The sequence below is a fragment of the Trichomonas vaginalis genome, chromosome I (assembly GCF_026262505.1).
Source record: "Trichomonas vaginalis G3 chromosome I, whole genome shotgun sequence".
Classification (NCBI taxonomy): Eukaryota; Parabasalia; order Trichomonadida; family Trichomonadidae; genus Trichomonas; species Trichomonas vaginalis.
This window is the reverse complement of record NC_067203.1, coordinates 5070040-5083914: the sequence shown is the minus strand read 5'-3', so window position 1 is coordinate 5083914 and position 13875 is coordinate 5070040. Positions and strand designations below refer to the sequence as shown.

Sequence of the window (13875 nt, the reverse complement as noted above, 5' to 3'; positions counted from 1 at the left end):
ACACTCTTGTCGGTCGAAGTTTTGCAATCGCGTTGTGATTGCAAAAGATTATGCTATTCCTGCATATTTTCTACGAGCCTGCTTCATAAAATTGAATCCTTCTATCCAAATTAAATGCAATTTCGCTAATCTTTCATCTAAAATCACTAATCAGAAGCATATTGCAAGTTAACTTGAACCGGCATGTTCCTCCTATCCTGTCTTTCAGTTCTTTCTATCAGCCATGGTTCACAAGGAGGAGAGCTTTGCGCACAATCAGACATAAGATTGCGGCAGAGGAACCGGGAAGAGAGCAGCTTGAAGCGGTAAGCTGTTTTCAAGTCTTTAGTTAACAAACTTTAACAAAAGACATCTAAAAAATTTGAAATAATTGCAAAATAATGCCGTCAGGTAATGCGCACCTAAGGGAGGTGTTTTGCGGGAGCTGGGGGTATCTTGGTGAGTACTCAGGAGGCCAAGAAGGGCACCCCAACCGACATTTTGCTGACGCATTGTGTAAGCAACCATTCTGATAACCGCTCAAACCGTCGGGACAAAATAATTTATGAAATTATAAGTCATCTTTCTAATACATATTTTTGGAAGGGCGTAAGATACGCCAACTTAAATAGATTATTAAATATGAGAAAATCGCTCAACAAAAAAACAATTCTTTCAAAAAGTTTGACATTGATCTTTCTAATACATATCCTAGGGAAGGAGTTGACATTCACAAAATAAAAACCAGTTCAAAATCTTATTACTCCTTGAATTAAAATCATTTAATTTCAAATCCATTCCAAATCCTTAAATCTGTATTAAAATCATTTTGCCAACAACCAACACAATACAAATTACATTTCCATATATCTTCTTGTCCATTTTAATTTTTTATCTCATTTTATTTAATTTTATTTAAAGCATATAGACATCGAGATCCTTTACACATAGTTATATAAAAGTCAAATACATAATAAATTCTTAATTCTAGAGATATCTCAAAATCTCAATTTTTTAATTTAAAATACCTTTCATTTTTCACAGTACTATCACAACAAACAAGCCATTTACTAATTAACACATATAAGAAAAATATCAAATTACAAAACAATTTTCAATATCATTCGCATCGAATTCTATTTTTTCATAATTATCAACTACATGTTATTATATAATATATGTCGGCGCATATTCCACTCTATACAAGTGTCAGACACACTCACACAAAGCTGTGAGATTCATACCTCTATCAGTAGGACTTCTCAAATCAAGAACACATATGTTTCACTATCGCACATCTGTGTAGGATCTAATTAACCCTTTGGACTGGTACTTCAAAATTTGATAATTTGATAATTTCATGTGATATCATCATTTGCCTTTAAAACAACTGTGCGTTAAACTAGACACGTTTCTCTATCATAATGCAAAATATCAAAGTTTGGGAGACTCCCAAAGTGTCTGAAACTGATCATAAGGGTGAAAAACCGTTTTCCAGAAGTTGGGAACGTAGGGTATTTGCATTACTTTCTATTTGATTCTTGTAATTTATTGCTCGTGAAACATGATGACTCATTCAAATTGGCATGTTTTGAGATTTTTAAATTAAAATTGTTAAAAATTGTTGTAATTAAAGTGTATTCTAGAGAACAAGTGAACAAAATACTGACCATTTAACTAATTGATATTGTATTTGTTTAATTATGCACTCTTGGGTCCTATTCATCATTGAAAATGCAAAATAAAAATGAAAGAAAATTTGAGAAAAAACAGATTTTTCAGAGAAGAGTATAATCATAGAAATATATGAATACAATGCATTTATGATGAAAAATTATTTACATTTATAGGTTTTTGAGAATTTCAAACCTTTCTATTCAATAATTAAATTTTTCTCAAAAATTTCAGATAATTCAATGCTTGTGAATCGAAAGAAATTCATTCATATAAATTAAAATAACTATTTTGTAAATCCAAATAAAATAATTTGAAAAGTTTACGACTTCATGATTGAATGAATTGCTCATAATAATCAAATTTCTAAATAATGCTAATAAGAATTTGTTTATTTATTAGCATCAATTATTTTGGTTAGGTCAGAATTTCATTAAAAATTGTTGGCAAAATTGAAATAAGCAATTAATCCCTCAAATCAACTTGCAAATCTAACGCAAAACATATTATATAGGGATATTATTGCTAATTTCGTGAAAAATAATGAAGTTAACAATCATTTGACGAATCCCATAATAGAAAATGTGTTTTGCGTCAAAATTATTTAAAACTAAGATTGATTACGAAATTTGTATGATTGTTGTATATATGAATTGCGTTTTTGTTGAAAGTATTTTCACTCATTTTAAATCATTCGACTTCCATGATCTTTATAGATGTATCAATCATTTATTCGATATGGTTAGCTTTTATTTTAAAAATATTGTATTTAACGAGTTTTTCGATCGAACATTGTTTTTAATTGACAATACTTATACTAATATCATGATAAACAGCATATTTATGACAAATCAAACAAATTCATATATTGCGTTGTTGGTCCATTTGAGGTTGGTTGAGAATTAAGACTCTCATTCCAATTATCTGTTGCAAACTTAACTTGGTCCTCTTTATTTTTGGATAAACCAACTAATATTTTATCATCATCGTCGTTAAGCATGTTTTCAAAGTCTTCTTCATCGATTTCTTCCTCTTCTTCATAATCAGTGCTATCTAAAAAGTGTTCAAGCTTATATGCAAACTCTTCTGCATCAAAACCTATTGAGCCATCATTTTCTATCTTATCAAACTGAGAAAATTCTGAAACAAAAGTTTTGAAGCGTTCAGCCATTTCATCTCCTATTTCTTCATAATCTCCTTCAGGTTTTTCATTGCTATCAAGCCATTTATCATCATCTTCTGTTATTTCTTTTGAATCCAAATAATCAAAATCTGATTTGTTTGAAATTTCGTCAATTTCTTTATATTTTTCTGCCATTTTCATATATGAGCATATCAATAAATATGATATTCTAATAAATCTTGAACTCTTTTCTTTGCAAAGACTTGAAAATTCTTGTGGAACTTTAATCGGACGAGAATCAAGGACCACGGCGTGATATTTTCTCATTTTTATTACTGATTCGGATAACTTATAGTCTTTAAAATTAACCTTTTTGCTATATTCGGCAAATTTTACAACTTCAGATATTAATTGAGGCTCATATCTTATCATTCTGGCTAATCTACTTGGAATCAAAACCTTCATATTATGAAAGAGTTCTTCTTTCTTTGTGTTTTCTATAAAATTATTAAATGTTTCTTGAATTTTTTCTTGGAATGGAGTTGCATGCTTAGGGCACTCATTTGACTTGGAATATTGTTCGGAAACATAATATAACATTGAACCTTTTGCGATAGAAACGATATCTTCATCTAGGTCTAAATCTTCATCATGCTTAGATAGTGTTTCAATTAAAAACAAGTCTCCTTCTGTTGTTTGAACTATAGTATAGCAGTTTTCAAAATATCCAGATATCTTAATTAATATTAATGCAAGAAGACTGTCATCAATGATATCTCCACCGTGCACAAGCGAAATATTAAACATTTCAATTCCATTATTTGTTGTGGATGGGCAGATTTTTGGAATTGAATCACTCCATATGTTTTCTTTGATTTCTGAGACTATTCGGTTTTTGATATTTGAAGCATCAGTTGGATTGCACCAAATGGTTCCTATTGTTTGCTCATTAGGCTCCATGATTCAAGACAAAAATATATGTTAAAATATTTTTGACATTTTACTTTACATGTCAAATTATTTCTTGTATTCATGGTTCCTGATTTGATATGTTATCAATAATCTCATAAAAAACTAAAATATTTAGCCAAAAAACAATATTTTACAAATATAAAAGAATTATTATTCTAAATTAGAAATAATCTGTTGCCAATTTCTTTTTGTCTCTTCTAGAGATGTATTTAAGTCATTAAGCTCCGGGAATGAACCAGTAATTGCTTTAATTAACGGTGTTGCAACTTCTTGAATGAATTTCATTTCAATGTTTGGCAATTCATCACTTTCACATTTCCAATAAACAAATGTTTGTTCTTTAATTCCTAGCGTTCTTAGTTTCTCATTTGTTTCATCTGTTTCTGTTTCCAAATTTTCTGCAACTTGCTGAGCTTGTGAGAACGGCCTAACAACATTAGAAATGTTTGCAACAGTTATTACGAGTTTTGCCAATGAAACAGAATGAATTAAATTCTTACTATCAAAGTTTCTTGCGCATTGTTGATAATTCTGTATAGTTTCTTCGTATTTTTTGATGTCTGTTGCTAACAAGCATTCTTTAAAGAACAGCCAAAACTCTTCATTATTTATACAAACAAAGAAAGGCTGCGATTTAAGTAATCTAACACTTCTTGTCAGTGAACTATTCTCTAATGGACAATCATCGCCAAATACATGATATAATGATGATTTGGCTTTAATATGGTATTCATTTGATGTTCCATCATGGCAAATATCATGTAATAAACAAGCCAGTATCAATGCAGTTGTTTGCATTGGATTTATTGCTCTTGGAGACATCTTTCCACGCTTAACAATGGAGTAACATAATTGGACAGTTTCAACAGCGTGATTCCAATTATGATATTTATTGTTTTTGTAGAGTTTACTTACTTCTTCCAAAAACTTAACAATTTTGGGAGTTTTGCTGCACAAAACATTGTTGATTTCTAAACTTTCAAAGACTCTCAACAATAGTTCAATGATTTGTTGATCATTGTATTTTTCTATTGAGAAAGATTTCGAAGTCAAATCATGATCATAAAATGACAATTCATCAATTTTGAGTTGATTTGCTTTCCTTATCATATCTGTATGATTTGTTTTGAGGAAGATATTCAACAATATCGTTATCATTGGCGTGTACAAGTCAAATAATACATTGAAATTACTTGCAAACTTGTTATCAGTAACAAAAATAATGAAATAAGTTTGGTCAGTTGAAATTGGAGAAATAACAAGAGAAGAAAATTGTTTGAACAATTCAACAAATTTTGATTTGTCTAAACCTGTTTCATTGATATTTTCAATGAATATATGATGACTAGGCTGAGATAAAATCATTGCTGATAAGACATCATCTAATGGAATTGGAGGACAAATTTTAACATTTGGAGAACTCAACAATATTGAAAAATTATTTTTGCTTTTGTTTTTCTCGATCAAACAGAAAGAATGAGCATTAATCATCTCACTAAAGACTAATAACAAGCTTTGTAGCTGTTTTTCTTTGTATAAAACTGTCTTGAAGACTTCCAAAGAATTTTGAAAACTCAAATTTTCCATTTCAATTGTTTCTTTTTCATGAATTTTCGAGTTGTTGACTTTGCTTGTTATACATAACTGAGCAAGTACTTCTAACATATGTTTGTCGACAACAGTAAAATTCCTTAATTTATCCATTGTGTTCAAACAAACAATAGCATAACAATAATCATTGTAAATACGACTTACAGCAACAATTTCTTTGTATTCGATTTCTCTCATCGGCCTGAAATCCTTGACTTCTGTGAAATCTCTTGACAAAATAGAATAATTCGCTTTCAATGACATTGAAAGAAACTCAGGATTGATAAACAAAACATCACTTTTCTCTCCATTTTTGAGAGTTATTACTGTTTTGATTGTGTTATCATATTTGGTTGCAATCAAGAGATATTCACAAGGAATTAGTTTAAAAACATCATATGATATCTTCTCGCAAATATCATTTGTTGAAAGCATATTAGAATAAGTATATTCAGAGACAATTTCAGAAAACATGGCTGCTTCTCTGATGATGTTTTCATCTCTTTCTTTATCGAAAACTTGCAAACATCTCGGCAATATTAAAGCAAGACAATTAACAATAACAGAAACAAAATCAACATCCCATTGTGTGAATTTGTTTGTTCCATTCTTTCCGCTCAATTCTAAAACAGCAATGACTTTTCCATTGGAAATTATCGGCATTCCTAAGAAACAATTTCCTAAAGCCCATTCATCAACTTCTTGAACATAATTAGGTGTTCTTTCATTGACTCTGTCAATGACATGTGGGCTCTTTATCTCGCTAATATAATGTGGAAGACCATTAAGTTTATATTGGTTTGTGTCTACTTTTCCTTCATTTGTAACTTTTGAGAAATTATCATCATTAATTATATACATTTCAACATCATTTGCATAAATACATTCTTGTATTGTTTGATAAAGAAAAGGTATCAAAGCTTTCAATGAATTCTTTGGAACTAAGTTTGTCTTGAATATCTGTAATGCTCTTCTATGATTTGCAAGCTGTATGGAATGAGAATAATGAATGTGAGCTGCTAAAAGAGGAGCCAAAAGTTGACAATAAAATTCTGTAATTAAAACTTCAGCTCTCGAAAAAGATTTTTTGAAAGGACTTGTTTGAGGAATATATAGAACACCGATATCCCAAATAGGTGATACTAACAATGTCTTGTTTGTTGGGTTCAATATCTGATCAATTGATGGTGAATAAAGTTTGTCATTTATAGGATCTCTGACAATTAAACTTTGTTTGAGATTTATACAACGTCCTGGAAAACTCTTGTCTTTATCTAATGAAAAATAATAAGTATTCGTGGAAATAACAGTGTGGAAATCTTTGGATACTAAATCTGATGATAGTATTGTAGTTCCTTCTGACTGTAAAACCTTTTTTGTTGTTTCTGTGGCTGTTTCTAAGAAATTATTTAATCTGACACATTGTCTCAATGATTCATAGGCTTTTAGACAGCGAGAGATAGAGTTTAGTTGTTCCATTGATGTTACTAAGTATTCTCCTAGTGTTATGGATGACTCGATGTTCATTGCGACTTCTGAAAAATAGTTTGAAGTGCCAGAAGTTATGTCCATCAAAATATGAGGATTTTCTGCAAGATAAGCTGAAGGATGCTGCGAATCAAACGCTATGATTGCTTTCTCTGCTTCTTTTGATAATTTGATTTCTTCTTCGAGGTTATCTTGGTTAGATCTGCTTGATTTTTCTTTTTTTCCTTGTAAAAGTTCTTGAAAACGATCTCTGAGACCTGCAATCAAGTCTCCATCTTTGATAATACGCTGATTTAGGTCATCTAAAGCGTCCATGTATGTATTTCGTTGTGTTTCTAGCTCTGCTATGGTGGCTGCATATTGTTCATTTTGTTTTGTAGTACTTCTTAGTGCATCGACTGGTTTTTCTGGTTTGCGAATCTTTTTTATTGATGTTGATGGTCTTTTTATGTCAATTGGTGTAATGGGTCTCGATTTCATTTGCAAAATTCTCTCATTGACAAAAAAACCGTTTTTTCTCTACAAATCAAAATCTAATTTAGCAATACAAAACCGATATCAAGACAAATGTAAATTTCGAAATATATTCATAATATCAAAGATAATTTGATTAAATTTTTCTAATCCCGATAAATGGATGCAATGAAATGGGATATTCTTTGAATGTCTGTTATTTTTCATAGTCTCAAGAAACAAAAATTCCAAATACAAAATTATCAAATTATTATCATATAATATGACTATTGGTTATAAGCTACATATTATTATTTCAATGACATTTTTCAAATATTCTTAAAAATTGCTACTCCAATCAATATATAAAAAATATTTTTTGTTTATTTCAATAAGAACATTATAAAAATATAATAGTTCTTAGTTAATTGAAAAATATAGTTCATTTTCAATAATTTATAACTCTAAATTTTATTACAGATTTATATACATATAAATAAAGATAAAAAAGATAAAATAATATAAATAAAAAGCTTATTTGCGCATTGAACCAAAGGATCCATAAGTACTTGAGCCGTAAGTAGTTGTTTTCTTGAGACCTTTTTCAGTATCAGTAATTTTCTTAATGAAAAGCTTTGGAGCCAAATAAATATGTTCGTGCTCTTCGTAACCTCTGGCCCAGTCACTTCCCGTAGCGTATGCCGCATATTCAGCGTTGTCATCGACAGCGCAAGCCGTAATTGGGTCGTGAATAGTCTTTGTAGTCGTAGATTCTGTTGTTGATGTCCTTGTACCGTTACCGAGGTTGAAATAATTAATTGTCCCGTCGCCTCCAACGGACATTCCCAGGGTTTGCTTCCTAGAGATGGCTACGGAGTTCACGCTGTAGATGGTTCTTTCTGTTTCTCTGCGGTGGAAGTCGTATTTGACTTGGTTTCCATTACTTGTGATTACAACTTTTCCTGTGATGGAGCCAGTCATATAGCCACCATCGTCGGGGAAGGCTGCGACGCAGGTAATTTGGGATTCGTTGCCGTTTTTGCTGGTTTCGTCTGTATATGCGAGTTTTGGATATTCATCTTGTCCTACAGGGGCTCCTATGTTCTGGCGAATGTCGATTGTGGTCATAGCCATATCTGTATAACAAACAAAAGCTTTGTTGGCACCAACATCAAGACCAACAAGATGGAAAACATTATTCGTGCCAAGAAAAGCTGTTGGGGTTGCTTTTTCACGAGCATCGTATAGATAAACAGTTCCATCCATTGCTCCTACTACTAAACATTTCTTTTCATGGCAATATGCAAGGCCGCTGATTGGATATTGAATTGGAACTTTAAACAACTCATTAACGACAAATTTAGAATCTTGACCTTGCTCTCCGATCGAAACCTTCTTTACTGCACCTTCTGTTGTACCGAAATAGTATAAATTTTCGTTTTCATTTGTTGCAATGCGTAAAATTGCTTGTTTTGACTCACGATGAGTGGCAACAAGGTTAGATGACTTGGAATTTAAATCAACTTTCCATGCATTGAGGGATCCATCCCAGGAAGAACCAAATAATAATAATTTATCTGATACATGGGCGAATTTTAGTTGAGAAATAGTATCTTCTGGTCCTTTGGAGATATCTATTGCTATTGCAGTCGTATTTGATGATCCGCTATAGTTGTATTTATAATTTGAATTCATCATATAATTTTCTTGTAAAAAAGTGTCTTTAATGTCACTTTTATTGATTTTTTCCATTCCAGAATTTATCCGGGCTAATTATAGAGACATCAAGAACTTCAGTAATCAGAATACTCCAAACAGAGAATTTGAAAAATTAATACAAGAAAGAACTAACAATTTCTCAAAATTCGATATAATTTTCGTGAATTTACATTATTTATCAAATGTTTATGGTTGATTTTTATTGTATTGTGGTATAGCTACGAACCATTATACTTTCAATTGAAAGAGATTCCAATATAACAAAATTATTTTTTTTATTTCGGAAATTCTCATTGTCAAACCATTATATTTGAATATATACATAAATATTAGTATAAATTATTCGGTATGAGTGTAAATTAACAATATTTCATTAAATTATTAGTTCTACTTTCTTTAATACGAAAATAACAAGAATGTTATTGATTTTGTATCTAATGTAGAAGATATTTAATGTGAATCATAGTTCAATAATTCATAATATTATTTGTTGATATTTTTAGTTGGGTATGATTTAGAATGAGTTAAATATATGATATAACTATACAAATGATAGTATTTTTTCTTTATTGCATCTGAATTTAATTTTGAATTTTTTTTATTCTTTAAATATGAATTTTGATTTGATAAACAGTCTTTTATTATAAAAAGAAAGCTCACATTAACAAATATCTATTATTTTTGCAGGCTTAATGCAAAAGATGAATCAAGATTTGATTGATTCTTGAGTGAAACAAAATATGTCTTTCTTTCACCCTTTCCTTTCAAATATATCATTCCTCTTTCTTCAATTTCGAAATCGAATGATTGAATCATTTCCTTTGTTGTTTCTGATATTTGGACATTTCCTGGAATATCTGTTGATTGTAATCTAGCTGCGATATTAATGGGATCTCCAATAATATCGAAGGCAGGTTTATCCGAACCTAAAACTCCACCAATTAATGGACCTCCTGAGTTACAACCAATTCTTACTTCGAGAGAAGAATTCAATTTTAGATTGATATCTTCCATCAATTTTGCACATTGTATACAACATTTAACAGCATCTTCTGCGTGATTAATAGAGTTGTCCTCTGAATTATTAAATAATCCTGCAGCTGCCATATAAACATCTCCAATAAGTTTGATCTTTGTAATTGTTTCAAACTCAGCTACATTTCTATCAAAATTTTCGAAAACTAAACTCAAATTTGACATAATTTCTGAAGGAGTTAAAGTTGATGAGTAATGAGAGAACTTCACAATATCAATGAAGAAGATTGTTGCAGAATTTATAATGAATGTTATATCAGTTTCACCACGATTCAATCTGACAACAATATCCTTCGGCATTATTTGATAAAGTAATTTTTCTGACTTTTGCTTTGATTCTTCTGCAAGTTTTTCTTTCTTTATCTTTTCAACTTCATTTTCAAGAATAAAAACAATTGATGCAATTTCTTCTGATTCTTCTTTATCTCTCATTCCAATCATCGTAACTGCAAATGGAACTTCATCAGCATTATCATTGACAAGCATTATGTGATCTTGCCAATATTTTGGTCCTTGTCCAGCGATCATTAACTGCATTTGAGAATTAAGTCTTTCTTGATCTCTTTGAGAAATAATATTGATGATACTCTGACCAAGAATTTGATCAGGAGTTAAACTAAGATTATCAGTTACTGATTGATTAACAATATCAATGATACCACTATGATTTGTTACAACGATGCATTCTTTTGCGTTATAAACAATTGATTTTGAAATTGTCATTTCTTCTTTATGATGTTTTCTTGTTGTTCCTCTGACGAAATCAATTATTTCATGAGTATCCAAAATAACTTGAGGCTGTAAATGCCTGAAAAACATGAGGAATAATCTGTAATCTTCATTCATTATCGATCTGATAAACCAAGGCAAAACAAAGATATTAATCGATAATCCAATTCCTACAATCAACAATATTAATTGAACCTTCATTCCTCCGTCAAATCTCTCTTCCAAAAGATCTCTAAGTCTGATCGCTGCTTGAACAGAGATTGGATGGAAATGAGAGTTCAAAAGATGAATAATATTTGTTGGTAATTCGTCAGATACTGATCCTTCAAATACGCTAGGATCATTTATAATGTCCCGAATTCCACTTTCAAGGAATGAAAGCTGCTGTTGAACACCGTTGCAAGCATATGAATCATGAATTGATTTTGGATCTCGTCCAAGATCACAAAGATTATTAAATTGAATATTATCATACTTCTCATCATAGCCAACTAATTTGGGAAAATCCTCATCTCCATTAACAATCAAGTCATTTGTTTTCTTAACTAAATCAATATGATGTTTTAATTCATCTGAAATTGAATCTGCTGTTATAAAATTATTTGGTAATGATCCATTTAGCATGACAACATGAATTAGATCTGATCTTACTTCGGAAACAGCAACATTTCTCAAAGCAGATAAATAATACCATTTCAGCAGTGATGTGATATCATCATTGAAGTCTAAAACATTATATACTGAGTAGCCATATATTGCAATTAATCCAAACGCACCAATAAAGTAAGCGACAATTGATAACTCCATAATTAAAGATTTCTTTGACAAATTTGCTGTTGAAAACAACGTTTCATTATGTTCAATCATTAATGGTTTCTTTGCATCATCTTTAACATTTTGTGGCAATAATAATAACAATCTGATAGTCTTGTTTACGAACCTATAATAGCTGGCTAAAATTACTATCATTGGAAAGATAGATAAAACAAACAAACTTCCAACTCCAACATATAGCCATAATTTGGCATCATTCTCGTTCTTATTTGCCCTTTTGATGTTGAATTCTAATATTCTCTGGACTGTTTCTTCTGACTTATCTGACATTGTTATTGAATTTTCTAGCAGTTGGCAATATAAATCATTTTTATAGATATTTGGGATATCTTTGTTCATGTGAAATTCACCTGCAAGATCCATAATCAAAAATTGCACAAGCGTAAATTGATCTTTTATATTCGTAGGATATGAATGAGTTACATTAGATTTAGAACATAGTTTGACGACCGATGTATAACCCATGAGATTAGGAACAATTTCTTGAACATATTCCCCAGCTGCTAAAATTGCAATGTTATCTAAGAGTCCTTTCATAAATGTCTGTGCTGCTCTTGCTTCTTGATAAGATATTAATCTGAATACTGCTGACTTATTTTCCCTTACAATTACATTTGTATCCATGTCATCTATTGATATATTTCCTAATGATGTAACATTCTTATCATATCTTCCATGCTTGGCTGCCCAATCTAAAGTGAGTAGGAAAGCTGCATTATATGTTTTATCTAAAGCTAAAGCCATCAATCTAAAATCTTTGTATGATGACCTTCTCCATTTCAGGTTTTCTGTTAAATGCAGATATGAAGCAATAAAGAAAGAAACTGCAATGAAAAATATGAAAAATGAAAATATCATTATTTGATACATTTGTTTTGGCTGCATGTGTTGAATGCTCCTGTGAAATGCCAATCTTACTCTACTATCTCTTATAATTTTCTTACAAATCATATCTTGCAATTCATGATCAATAGATATGGAAGAATTTGCAGTACCTTTTGAAGAACCACTCGATCCAGATCCGCTTGATCCGGATGTTTTATCACTATCTGTTTTGCTTGGGTTCTGAATTTCTCTACGAATCATTCTTCCTTTGGGATCAACAATTCCTTTTATCAAATAATCAGGGAAATGATTTACCAAGCTTCTGAAACTTGTATCGACATTGAAGTTTGTTCCATTTTGGATATATTCTCCTCTAACTTTTTCATAAATTGCCTTGTCAAAGTCAGCAACACATTCAACTAAAAAGTCTGCATATTCACTTGTCATTATTAAATTATTTGGATTTTCTTGAAGTGAATTATTAAAGTATGAATCTAAATCATCAATTTGCCTATTTATTGCTGACAAAAATGATAATTTACAAGTTGGTAAATCCCAAAATGATTTAATCATTTCCTTACATTCATCATTTCGTAACTTCATTTTTGAATACACTTCCAAAGTTGATTTTGTATCTGTGATCAATCTTCTTGTTTTGATTCTGGCAACCTGATAAATTAAAAATCTTTCTGATAATGTTAATTTCCTTTTTGTGCAGAGTTTCTTAAATAATATATCCATTTTTCTTGATTCTGATGGGAAGAATGTTAGAACTTGCAATAGTATTGAGTTGATACTATGTAAGTCCGAGTTATTGATAAGAAAATCTGTCAGCGTTCCATCAGTAAATAAGTTGCATATTTGAGTCAAGCCAACAATAATATATTCCATTGCAATTAAAGTATTATCAGCTATTCCTAAATTCATAAAATATTCTTCAATATCTATGATTTCTTCATTCCTAGTCAAATTTTTTTTAATTTTCTTAATTTTCCTGATAAAATACATTGTTGAAATAATTCCAGATATTACTAATGCTACCGAATATGTAACAATCATGTAGTCATATGTCAAACTTGTAATGAGATGCAACAGAATTATTTCTATATCAAGTATTATTGTTGCTAATACGAATGCGAGAATAGACATATTTCTAGCAATAACATAATAAGGAATGTAAATTAGTCTATAAACCAAATAACAACTGATTATTAGATGAATAATAACCAATAATAACTGTATCCAATGATCAAAATATGTCAATAAAGCTGATAAAATAACGAATCCTGTGGTACTTACTACCCAGAGAATCAACGAATATGTATCAAATAAAGGATTTGGAATATTTGTAATTGCAATCGATTTTGCTTTGAGAGCAACAGTTATTGAAAAGTTTGAAATAAGAGTGACATAAGAGATTAATCCAATTACTATATTGACATTGTCTTGCTTAT

General features: G+C 30.4%; 4 protein-coding genes across 4 annotated transcripts; all 4 read right to left on the bottom strand.

Moving 5' to 3' along the window:
• Nucleotides 1-2424: 2424 nt before the first annotated feature.
• On the bottom strand, nt 2425-3736 carry TVAGG3_0932040 (uncharacterized protein; the record flags this gene model as incomplete). Its single annotated transcript, XM_001309510.2, has 1 exon — nt 2495-3736. One exon carries the CDS (start codon nt 3734-3736, stop codon nt 2495-2497), a length of 1242 nt encoding a protein of 413 aa, XP_001309511.1.
• Nucleotides 3737-3864: 128 nt separating this feature from the next.
• TVAGG3_0932030 (3',5'-cyclic-nucleotide phosphodiesterase protein) lies at nt 3865-7312 on the bottom strand (the record flags this gene model as incomplete). The annotated part of the gene is made up of 1 exon (XM_001309509.1): nt 3899-7306. The coding sequence occupies one exon, from the start codon at nt 7304-7306 to the stop codon at nt 3899-3901; it is 3408 nt and encodes a 1135-aa protein (XP_001309510.1).
• A 499-nt stretch (nt 7313-7811) lies between these two features.
• On the bottom strand, nt 7812-8986 carry TVAGG3_0932020 (transcription-dependent tethering of RNA polymerase II gene DNA protein; the record flags this gene model as incomplete). The annotated part of the gene is made up of 1 exon (XM_001309508.2): nt 7814-8974. The coding sequence occupies one exon, from the start codon at nt 8972-8974 to the stop codon at nt 7814-7816; it is 1161 nt and encodes a 386-aa protein (XP_001309509.1).
• A 687-nt stretch (nt 8987-9673) lies between these two features.
• TVAGG3_0932010 (guanylate cyclase protein) lies at nt 9674-13570 on the bottom strand (the record flags this gene model as incomplete). Its single annotated transcript, XM_001309507.1, has 1 exon — nt 9674-13570. One exon carries the CDS (start codon nt 13568-13570, stop codon nt 9674-9676), a length of 3897 nt encoding a protein of 1298 aa, XP_001309508.1.
• Nucleotides 13571-13875: the final 305 nt, after the last annotated feature.